The 12,478-nt window shown below is 35.5% G+C and overlaps 1 protein-coding gene across 5 annotated transcripts in view; it reads right to left on the reverse strand.

Annotated features, from left to right (window-relative positions):
- Positions 1–625: 625 nt before the first annotated feature.
- Positions 626–12,478, reverse strand: part of CAB39 (calcium binding protein 39) — a 50,378-nt gene continuing 38,525 nt past the window's right edge. For all 5 annotated transcript variants that reach the window (XM_068954562.1, XM_068954560.1, XM_068954564.1 and 2 more), the window contains 6 exons: positions 9,157–9,275; positions 6,697–6,865; positions 5,861–5,920; positions 5,092–5,157; positions 3,963–4,106; positions 626–3,220 (listed from right to left, as the gene is read on the reverse strand). In XM_068954562.1, the coding sequence (XP_068810663.1) occupies positions 3,032–3,220; positions 3,963–4,106; positions 5,092–5,157; positions 5,861–5,920; positions 6,697–6,865; positions 9,157–9,275 (747 nt within the window). In that variant the 3' untranslated portion in view covers positions 626–3,031. The remainder of the gene's footprint in view (positions 3,221–3,962; positions 4,107–5,091; positions 5,158–5,860; positions 5,921–6,696; positions 6,866–9,156; positions 9,276–12,478) is intronic.

Consider the following 12,478-nt stretch of genomic DNA (forward strand, 5'->3'; position numbering starts at 1 on the left):
GCAAAATGAGTATGTTCCAGATGGAAAAACAGATTTTAATTTTTGCTAAATAAAACTGCTTGAGAAATCTGCATCAAAAAGCCCTTAAACTTTTTTTTTTTTTTTTTTTGAATCTAATGCATTGGTTCTCTTGCCAGTGACACCCTTGCACGACTTAGGGTGTTATATATGACAAATAGAGGCAAACAACTTCAAAGGCAAAGAAACTACAGTATTTCTTAAGGAGAGAGTTACCAATTCCACAAACTTTTCTCCTGAAATTAGGCGAAAAGGGAGTGAACTAGGATTACGGAAGATTCAATGCCACTAACCTCGTCCCATCCTAGGTAGTACGCAGGAAATGGCATCTCCTCTCTTTGCCTTTGGACATGCAAAAATGGAACAGAATCAGCAAAAACACGTTATGTGTAGGCAAAATAATAGCTCATCAACAATTAACTAAAATTGATGTCTCTAATACAACACTGAATTGCTCAAAAGTGTTTTTTTAAGCCATCCACAGTTTTTCATGCTTCCTCCTTCTTTCAAAGGAAGGAAGCTGAATCCCTCTAAGGCAACAACAGGGAAAAGACATTCACATCCACGAAAAACTCACCGTCTTCAAAAACACAGAGAAGCGCACACGTTTTTCTTCAAAATTTTATTTCAATTTAAATTATGGGGCCAGCCAGATTTTTCTGATAAGAAATGCATTTTCCTCAGGAGAAATGAAATGCTACTACGGAAGTAGAATTACAACTGTATACATCTCTCAAAAAAAAAAAAAAAAGGCGCAAAACCAAAAACCTCTCACATTTAAATAAGTAATATCTTAAAGCCTTCAAGCAGATAAGAAACCACTTCCAGAACAATAGGTTTTTTTTTTTTTTAATACGAAGAGCACGTCAAATGAGCTTTAATTTAAATACAACTTCTTTTCGAAAGCCAACATTCAAATGTTTTCACATATTAAAAAAGTTACCATAGACATTGTTTCCCAGGCCTAATAAAGAGTAACCTACATCCCAGTCCAAATGTTTTCACTTCTTTACATATATAAATCTTTAGCACTTCTACATTTTCCTAAAGAGGAAGCCTTATATGGTATGGTGAGTAACTTGGCAAATAATGTTTTCCTCCACTCAGCTATGATAAACCAAAATATAATAGACTGTTAGTACTGAACTATAATACCATATTATGGCCAGTTCTGCCTGCCTGTGTAAGAGATCTTCAGTAAGATTAAGCTATTTTGTTTTCAGTAGGCAAAAATGATTCTGTATGCAAAGTACATATTAAGAACCTTTAAAAGACCAATTATAATGTTAAGAGCGATTTTAATTTGCAGAGTGAAAACACCCAGTTTTCTGGAGCTACTATCTGGCTTCCCTTATGAAGGCTTTAAAAATCAGCTTAAATGTCACTAAGGAGCTTCATCTTGCTGATTGGGAAATATTTTAATTAGTAGGAGGATAGGAAGCAACACACATTTTCTATAGCAGTCTCAATCAGATTCAGCCATGCAGAATTTGAACTTTCAGACTCCAATCCATAAGTTTGGTTGGCTGTGATCTTAGCATTACTATATGATGGATAGATACAATTTTAATAACATTGTTTAGCTATACTTAGTAGATTCTTTTTGTATGATCACAGTAACAAAAACATGGTGCAAAATCAGTTGTTTTTTTGTTTTTATAAATACTGATAGTTTGCAGCATTAAAGAACAAAATTAACAAAATTAAAATCATTTTGTTACCACTAGGACTTCTATAAAAGTACGTTTCTTGAAGTCAGAGGGAATTAAATTATTCACTTTCACAACTACTGTACTATTTACCATAAGAAAGAAATGGTGCACCGTAGGCTCCCCAGAAGCAAAATAAATCAATATTAATTTAGTATAATCTTTGCCATTTGCAGAACTGGTGAGCACAACACTAGTTTACTTGAATAAGGCCAATATTATCCAGTAAGAATATAGTTTAAAGGGTTCCAGTTCTCTATTTCAGCCTACCCTAATTGATGGCACCCCATTAGATAAATGAATACAAAGAATTTGAGTTTTTTTCTTTTAATGCTGCAGTACTTAAGATTGTTAAATCAGCATTTTCATGTGATCTGAAGTATTCAATTACATATGAGCATTCATTTTGCAAAACTCAATATTAGGTAATAGTTACAGACTAATACAATAACATTCCTCTGCTGTACAAATTAAATCATACTTTAAAGAAATGAGCAGCCTAGGAGTTATATACAAAAGAAACAGCAAGCATTGTTGAAATGAAATGCAAAATGTCACTGCTAGCTCTACTGTCTGAAAGACCTTTAAAGTAAAATTAACAAAAACCCTTAGAACATATTTCCAAGTTTACAAGTCAATTCTCAGAAAAATCAAATCATGTCAAAAAAAAACAAACAAACAAACTATAAAGCAGTGAAAGGCATATATACATTTTCCTTATGAACCTTGAGATTTCACTCTTGCTAAGTTTCAATATCAGTTTATTTGCAAGACAACTGTTTATCCCAATAAGCTCACATCTTAGATACATTTCCCCTTTGATTACAAATAAAGCACTGCACATTTTTTTTAATCAAGGCATATAATCTTATACTATGGTGCCAGGTATGCACAGGTCACATTGTGCTCATATCTCAAACAAGGTAAGTGCAAACGTACAGATTTATTCAGATTTGCAAGCATGCAACCTGTTGCTTAACTACATTAATACCTTCTTTCCTAAATCAAACTAGTATCTATATGTTTGCTTTCATGAACCTAGAATCTTTCTTTTCAGGACTCCTAAAACAAGCAGTGTCTTTGAATTCTGAAATGACACAAATATCAATAAAGTCCACATTGTGCAAGAAAGCAGCAGCTATGTTTTTCAACTTGGACTAAAAAAGAAAAGAGAAAAACAAAAACCGTTCACTGAACAGCAGATTAGCAGTAATGTTCCTCATGAATCGATAAGAGTGCCTGATGCTGAATATCTAACAGCAAATGCTGAATTTGGGTTTAATATTTTAGGGGTTTATTGGAGATTAAGCTTCTTGCTGTGCTGGTCTCTTCAAATCCCTGATCTGTTTAACTAAATAGGTCTTCTCATCATTAAATTGTTCATCCTCGGTCCTGTCATTCTGAAACTTGCTGAGGAACTCAATAAGTTTGGTCTGGTTCTTTAGGAGGATGTCTAATATAGGCTGTGTCTTGTTAGGATTGGCTACAAACACCTGCAAAAAAGTAAAAGGAGTCTGCCATAAGAGTAGGAAATAGAAAGCTCAATTAAAAAAAAAAACCTAACAAATAAAACAACTATAACAATAATTTAAAATGATGTTTTAACCACTCTATATTCCAATATCCCCACAGAAAAATGAAAATAATTTTATTTTTATTAGAATAGAACACCAGTTCCAAGGTAAATTTGTGTCCACAGGAGCTGATCAGCCCTAATGCCCTGCAGAACCCACTCAAAATATTTCATGGTTAATTTCTGTAGCAAAGGGCAGGGCATCAAATGGATATATTTACGTACACCAAGAGCTTTTACACCTCAAGTTCTACCTCCAAACTCTTATTAGTCATTTGCTTGTCTACTACTAAATCAAAACGCATCTGTTTTCATATGAAAATTAGAATTTAGACTTTGAAGTTTAGGTGATTTGATTAAATACAGCTATTTTCCTAACATGCAGCATGATGAAAATATTTCCGAACCCCAAGATGCTTCATGCTTTTGCACGAAATCATGCGTTCTTCCTTATTCCACTGCACTTTATCTTTCTTAATTCCAAAATTGTATAAGATGACACTGATAGTAATTTTCAGAAAGACAACTATTTGTAAAGATGGACCATAATAAAGACAAACAGGAGCAGATGCTCAGATGAGTTGCATTCAGGCTCAGTGTAGAATTTTACTCAACTAAATAACTTTTATTGTGGGGTGGTTGGGGTTTTTTTAATATCATACCTTAAACACATGAAAGGCCTCAAACTGAATGTTACGACTCTTGTCTCGTAGAAGGTTCATCATTAGTTTGAGATTTTCAGGTTTACTGATGTATTTTGTCATAATTGTGAAGTTGTGTCTGTCCAATAACAATTCACCAAGAAGCTAAAAGTGGGAAACAAAACCAAATAAAAAACTACCGACATTTGAAATAAGAAACAACTTTTTCATAAGTGCTTTTAAACATGCTTAGTAATTGATACTAGTCTGAAAAAGCAGAATTTCTGAATCCCGAATTTCTAAGTGCAAGGTACGCTTTTCTTATTCTGATGATGCAGTTTCTCCTTTTTCCTCCATACCACAACTGAAAAATCACCTTCTGCTCCCCCCTTATTGTGAATTGGAATTGGTAAGAAAAGTCTGTTTCACTTCCCCTCCCCTACCATAATTACATTATGTTTTCCATTTACACAAAAAAAAAAACCCCACACATTACCGATAAGAATGTGGTAAAAATAGAGACTCTCTACTTCAAATAATAAATATTTCCACTTCTTCTGCCATGCTCTTTGTCCAGAAGGGATGCAAAATTAAGACAAAAACTTCAGTAGATTTTATCTATGCACTTTCCCCCAGCTCGAAAGAATATTTGCTAGTGAACAAAACACACTAAAGCTCTCAAAAGTACACAAAACCTCCTGCTGCTGGGAGTTTTGTTGCAGGAGTAATCCGGTATTCCCCACAAGTACCACTCTTGCTACGAGTTAGCTTACTTATGTATTATATTTATGTTCGATATTTTTTAACTTGAATGTAAGACTATTTTTACTCTAGTCACGTTATGTGAGTCTTCATTGAATTATTTAAACACGTCCAGATTTGCTGGGGGGGGCGGGAAAACATACTTGCATATAGCTATTTCTGCATGTGGAGACAAATGACCCAGTGTGTGCTCAACATTACTGGTGAAAGGACTGGAATAAAGAAAACTAATTCATCTGAAGAATTAAAAAATAGGAAAAATTAAAATAAAGATTATGCTCGTAACTAAAAGGCAGTTACTGAGGCCGATTCAATTAAAGTCAACCCACCTTGAAATTAAAGGAGTTCTCTAATTTTGCTTTTAAGAAGAAAATAAAATTGCCTTTACCTTAAGTGACTGTCTTTTTGTCACATAATTTTCCGAATGAAGTAACTTCTCATACTCACTGAAGAACTAAACAGTGAACAAATAGAAGAGTTAGAACCTTTTCCACTGTCACAAGCACTCTTCCAAAGATCCATGATCATAATATTATAAATCGGTTTATGATTATGAGTGTGTACATGATAATTATGCATCCATAATTATGGATGGGGGGGAATCCATAACAAAATTTCAAAAATCTCATTGTCTTGTAAGCCACTACTGTTAAACACTGTATGCACTTTTTTTAAAAAGTGTTCACGCTTTTAGGAGCCTTTGATATTTAGACTGACGTGTTGGGAGCAGCTATCTGTTTTTTTCTTAAACCATAACAGTTCACAGCTACTGAATGCTCTTTGCTCGTTAATTTTAAGAGCACCAGCAGGTAGAGGAAGGCTAACTCGTATTCTTTTGTTGTCATGGGCTAAGACAGAAAAAAGAAAAAAACCTGGGAAGGGGTTCCCTCTAGTGGAAACAAAACGCATTTCCACAGACCTAGACTTCCACCCTTTGTCTCCTGTTTCCACCTTAGTCTCACTTTTTACATTCAACAATAAGGTTTTAATCTTGATTTTACTGCTTTGGCACTAACTACTGTCAGCTCAATTGGTACAATATTGTACACAAACTTTCAAAAAGGAAGCTAAGCAAGGAATGAAAATACCGATTTCTTCAAATAAGAAGAAGATATACAGTACAAGAAAACATTGAATATTGAAAAATATTTGCTCACCCTGTCGTAATGTTGTTCCAAAAATTCCGCGCTTAGCAATTTGTGTCTTGTAAGCAAATCCTGTAAAACAACACAAAAGCAGTATTTTCACTAAAATATTTAAACAGTACATATTCATTCTGAATAACCAGTAAGAACGTAAGACATCTAATAGACAATTTTGCTATTTCATTAAACAAAGAAATCTGGGACGTGAATGTCGATATTTGGACATTGTTAATGAACTTGGTATCACTCATGAAAGGTCTGCTATGCACTGTGTTAATTCACACAGATAAATTATAGTAGCCTGTGAAATTACCACTGAAGAGCTCCATTACATGGATCAAGGCCATGCACAGAACTCTCTGCAACTGAGGTTAACACTCAGCAGTTAATACTGACTGACTACAGTCAGTATTAACTAGTTATGTTGATAGTCCCATAACCAGTTGTTTTGGGCCAACAAAAAATTTCTCCAGACAAATTTAAGACCACATATACTCTGCTTGTAATGAAACGAAAAGGAAACCACTTGCTTAAATAGCCTTACAGTTGGAGAGAGAAACATAAAGGTCACTGGCACATGAAGTTGCACTTGTATTCAACTAATGCACAGCAGTTTAAATTTTGCCTTCTGGAATAAAAGTTATTGAGAACGTAGTATGTATATTTAAAAGAATCTCTTATGTCCTAAGAAACAAGGAAGAACAGCGTCCAGCTTACCCATATGCACCAGATCAATTTTTTTCCTCTCTCTTTGCTTATTTTGCTCAAGAACGTAACACACAACACCTCAGTTGACATAACAAAGAGCTACTGAAATAGTAATAATTCAAGTATGGAATGTAAATTACCTTGAACGTGGCAAATGCATCCGAAGCAATGTCAAATGTCGACATTTCCACGTATCTGAAGAAATCATAGAATTGTTCTGACCACAAGATTATTTTAGCAAGTGGTTCATGTCTGATGCATTCTCGAAGCATTATTCCACAATTTAGAGCAATTTCTGGAGATTCGTACCTATAAAACAAAGAACCTTTTTCAATACCTTCCAAAGTTAGCATTGCAACACCGCAGTGCATGATTACAACTTTCAGTGCTATCAAGTCAACAATAACTCAAATAATTAGAGGTACTTAACTATTAAACTCCACTTTCAAATATTTTCCTGAAATATTACTGAAAGCACTGAAACGATTAAATTACTGCCAATACAAATTACTTCTATAAAACGAGAAATAAGATTAAATAAAAATCTCTCCCTTTATACTCAAAATCAATTTTTTTTTCAGATTTGTAGGATTGCACACATCTGGATGTGCAGTAAGCAATCTCAGTCTAGAAAGCTGTTTGCTTACATATAACAGCAATTTACATAATACTATGCTTTATATGAGCACGAAGCCAAAGGATTAATAATAATAGGCATGTCTTCGTGTCTCCTCTTTCATTAAACCTTCCTTCAGTGTCCCTGCCTACTCAATGGAACATGCCCTGCTTGAAATGTTGGCCACAGTGTCCTTTGATTGTAAGAGCAATACAGAACACCTTCTTTGCACCTAAGTCTTGATTACCTCAAGCAGAGCCTATGCAACTTCTAAAAAGAGACTTTCCAGAACACGTCCATCATGTTGATTTGATACAAGTGATGAAGCCCTCAGGCATGGCTCCATTTACAAATTGCTGCTACGCTTGCTCAAGTACTTTGTTGTTCCTTCAGCTGATTTTAGCATATACCAAGAGCAGCTGTTTAAGCTGTGAGTTTAAGATGCACATTTGACAGAAATGCACCTTTGTACTCTATACTAGCTCCTTATTTTCCCAAACAAGTATGCTTAATAGTAGGAAACTGGACGAATGGAGGCTGCCTTTCTAGGGCAAGAACTAATCTCAACATTTTGAAATATGAGCTACCCTGATCTACAGAAAAGTTTGTTGCCACCTACCTACACTCGGAGCAATCAAAGCCTCTTATATACCCCCCCACCTCTCACCTAAAAAGATCTTGGTCCTAATTCAGTGGGAGCTAACTTAAATTCACCGGAAGGATTCTGGAGCAAAGAGTCATTGCGTGTATTGAGCATTAACTGTTATCATCATACAAAAAGTTTTCTCGTGCATTAATTTTCACATTAAGCGCCGCATCACTTTCCCACTTAACCCTTCAGGGAGATCTGAATTCTACCAATTTTTTTGCAAATCATCCCATATTTTAAATTTACTTAAATTTGACTCAACCAGATGCCAGATATAATATTTAAGTCATTGAAGCCTAAATGCTCGTTTCAAACATTTTCACTCATGAATGTGTTTCAGCAAAACCTGTCAGAAAATTAGGACAAATGGGTTACATCCCTCCGTCCTACGTAAATAAGAGCATGCAGAGAAAATAGTTTCATTTCTCTGTACCTCCAATTTCTTTGCCTTTCTTTGTAAGTTATTTTGAGGAAGCATTGAATCAGTATCTTCTCTTTCGTATTATGCCACAATTAATAATGTCCTTCTCTTGTCCTTCTAACATCTAAATCTTGCTTCCCCTCAAAAATCACAGCTGTAATGCAGGAAAAATGAAAGTACCTCTGGCAGACTGGATTTCTTAAGCTTATAAGAACTGATGCAAACAGTCAGTACTGCTTCTAGGGCTTAGCCTTTGCAGTCAGCAAGAAATTAAAAGATGCAAAACACGTGCTTTCTCCATACAGCAAGACTTCATGTTCAAGATGCACAGCTCTACACGTACAATCACGTATTCAACATGACAGGACTCTTCAATATCCAACAACACAAATAATACAAGAATAGAGGAGGAAATAGCACTCTGGCATGCAACATATGTCCTGAATCATTCTTTATTTGGACAAGTTTGAGCTAGTGTGTTTGTGCGACTGTAAGAATATGAATCACTATGGAGAAAAAGCCACAAACTAAGACCTGGTGATAGGACAGAAAACCGGAAATGATGGTGGTTAAAGCAAACAAACAGTCTTTAATACTTGATAAACGAGTAAGTTCACAAGTAAATAGTTTAAATTTGATCAGATAGTATACTGAAGGGAAAATATCCGTTGGACTCCAGGAAGAATCTTGTTAGGTTACTATCAGTTTATCAGTTCTCAGCCATATTTCATGCAAAATAATATTTTTGGTGTTCCAAACAAATTTGCTTTTCCTTAGGGAAAGGACAAGCTCTAAGACAAAAATCAAATGTATTGGAAAGGAAGAAAAACCATTTCAAAACTCACTGCTTTTCTATAAAATGAAAAACTTCTTACTTCATATAAAGGCCTATTTACGCCTCATAGTGTACATACCCTTTTAATAGCATAAACAATATATTCTGTTGAGTGCAGATGTATTCAACTGTAGGAGTTCTTGTACCAATTTGCCTTCTGAGAATGTTGTTGAAAATTTGAGCAACATCTTTTTTGCCCTGTCAAAAACACAAGCAGTTAAGTGCATATTATTGAAGTCCGCTACGCAGGTAAGAATTAAACATCATTATCGTCATCTCGTGCCTTCGCACCTAATAAGTTTTGCAGTTCAGTCAGGCTCTGTACACTCCCTTAATTAGGTCAAATATTCTGCTTCTTTATACCCATTTCCAATGTGTCAAAGCACTGAAAACGCTTTACCGTGGGTAGCTTGCATTAAGAAACAAAGCCACTTCGTATTTCATCTAATATTCCTATACAGCATCCATCTCTGGGACTTTGTTTTATACTTGTTTTTGTTGATACAACATACCAGCTTTTAAACAATGCTCTTGCTTGAAAGTAGATTTCTTCAATGTTCTATTATTCTCCCCCCCTTCTCTAGGGACATACACTGCCACCTCCGGGAATCTGCAGAGCGCTTGGGACTGCAGCGTTAACATCCAACTTAAAATTTTAACTTTTGGAGGTAATAAATAAATAAAAACTCCAAACAAAAAGCATCCATCGACTTAAAACACAAGTCTTACATTTTATAACAGACAAGAGTAGCATAAATAGGATAATGGGCTTTAATTCAGCACCAGTGACACCAAAAAAAAAAAAAGAAAAAAAAAGGTATGTTGCTAGTACCAGGCAGTGGGAATGTTCTCTTCACTGAATATATATATATCTACCACTTACTTCTCTTGGGACACGTCAGCCCATAGCTAAAGTTGACAAATTGGTAAGGATATCAATAAAAAGCTGACCATAAATATAAACACTTTTCACTGTCATTCACATTTATCATTTAAAAGCCAGATTTCTGAAATTAACTTTCCATTTGGAATGGTCATAAAGACATCTTCCAAACTATTTGTTATCACATGTGATTCAGGGGAAAAAAAACAGAAAAGAAAAAAGAAATAAAAAGAAATAGCAAACTTCTTCTAGACTTGCAAATAAAAGCCTGCGAAGCAATTCTACCTAAAGGCTCCCTGAACCTGATACATAAAAACCTTAAGTAGATCTTTTTTTTTTTTTGAGACTCTCTAGCTGTGCCTTAAAAACTCCTGGTAACATCAGCAAGCCTTCAAGTAAAACGCAAGCTGTACTTTTTTAGCAAGCATTTCAAAAATAAGAGCAATAACACATAAATTAATACCCTTTTCAAAAATCAAATCAACAATGCACGTTGCATAGGACAAAATCAAATATTTATGAACATGTAGGAGAACCATAGTTTTAAAAATGGCATGTTTAGTGAATTAGCATGGACAGCTCGTTAGAGTGTTGTTTTCAGGATATAAGAGTTTGTTTGTAAATGCTTGTTTTCTCAATTACAATTCTATTGAAAGCCAGCCCAAAGCAACACCACAACTCTTTGTTCTGGTAGAGTGGAGCAGTGTTTCCAGAAATTGCTTTACTCAAACTCCACATAATATAGTCATCAACTCTCATTCACTAACATTGCCAATTTTGCCTTGGATCTCACAGTTTGCTTTGAATTCACCAGCAAGAACAGCATTTTCTTATTATTCACATAACTGAACTAATAGTGGTACACAGTAATACCAAATCCAGTTAGTGTTAAAAACATCTATTACTAAGTGATGTCATGGTCTAACAAGGGCAAACAGACACTGAACCTTGTGCCAATAGTCACGACTGCAAGAGGTAAGAGTGAAACTGTGCTAGCATTGTCTCCCGAGTTGAAAGATTCAGGCTCCCTTATGCAAAAGGCGTTTTTGTCTTTTGTTTTTCTTCATTAAAAAAAAAAAAATAGTTTCACAAAGGATACCATCTCTCCTACAGATACATTAGCACAAATCAGCAGGGAGATGACTGCTCAGTTTGTAACACTATTCAGTCAAGTAGACGGTTTTGTTAACTGCTTTACTTGGAAAGAAAGCTCCAGGATACAGATACCATTTTTAACAAGCCTTCTCTGTCCAACAAGGTTTGGACAGTTACACAGTTTCTTCATTAAAAACACAAAAGCATTACATTTGTTACTCTTCTGTTTTTTACCATGGTATTCCTCTTCAAATACATTTGAGCTAGTTTAAGAGTCAGAGTAAACACTATTATCTCAGTATACTATAAAGAAATCTTCTTCAGGGACAAGAATAAATTTCTTGGCAAAAAAAAAGATGACATTTGCTCAATCCTTGAATGACCTCAGGCTTTGCTGGGGCACCAGAAGGAATAAATACTCAAGCTATTCTGCAAGTTTAGGAACCGACAGGAAATCAACTTCATATCTCCATCAGCAATGGAGAAACCATATCAAACGAGACAAACCCCCGTCACAGAGATTTGAAATGCCAAAGCCAACATTTAATTGGCTTTGTAGAAACTGGAAGCTAGTGCAGGTTTGGAGTATGGGTGTGTTGATGTTAATTCTGGGTAGCAACAGTAGCTGGACAGCGTGCCAGGTCCCATTCTTGAAAAGCAGCCACGGTGCAGCCTAGAAAGCAACATGAATGACTTGTTCCCTCTCCAGGGGGAAAGGTCACATCCCCAAGTAGCAATGCAACCCAAAGCCTAAAAGCAGGAAACTGCTCGCAATCCTTTAAGTCCCCTTAGAATAAAATGAATAGTTCTTTTTAATGAGAGCAAGCCTGTGCAAATCGTTATCATTCTTCATTACCAGAAGATAACGAAGGTTTCCTTCGCTAATAACCAGGCTGCATAAACACCATGCCGATAAGAATCTATAAGGTCAACAAAATCCAAATGACGTTTCACTTCCTTCCTTCCTTCAGCAATTAAAGGCCATCATGTTTCAGCGTTCACTCTCTCTCAAGTCTCCTTGCTTAATAACAACCAGAATGTTTTATATGTTTGAGGTAAATAGTTGTGTGCGTAGGAGAAAATATCACCACATTGTACTAACACACAAATCAGAGGGAGTTACGGGCAGGGTAGAGGAGAGAGAAGAAAGAACAGGGGAAAAAAGCTATTAGTTTTTTGAATGTGATACTAAAATAGGAGTTTACACTGCTGTATTTGCAACATGACCAGCTCAGTTATGAACGATACCATTTTCAAACCACCTTAACAGGCGGGAGGGTCTTTATGGTCAAGGCTGCGGAGTGAAATACAAGGCTTCTTGGCTCTTTTCTTAGACAACTACAGACTTCTTGTGGGGCCTCAAGAAAAACCGGAAAATCCAATTGTACTGCAGTTTCTTATAAATAATCATGTGATTTTTCAC

This window comes from Struthio camelus, chromosome 9, assembly GCF_040807025.1.
Source record: "Struthio camelus isolate bStrCam1 chromosome 9, bStrCam1.hap1, whole genome shotgun sequence".
NCBI classification, from domain to species: Eukaryota; Metazoa; Chordata; class Aves; order Struthioniformes; family Struthionidae; genus Struthio; species Struthio camelus.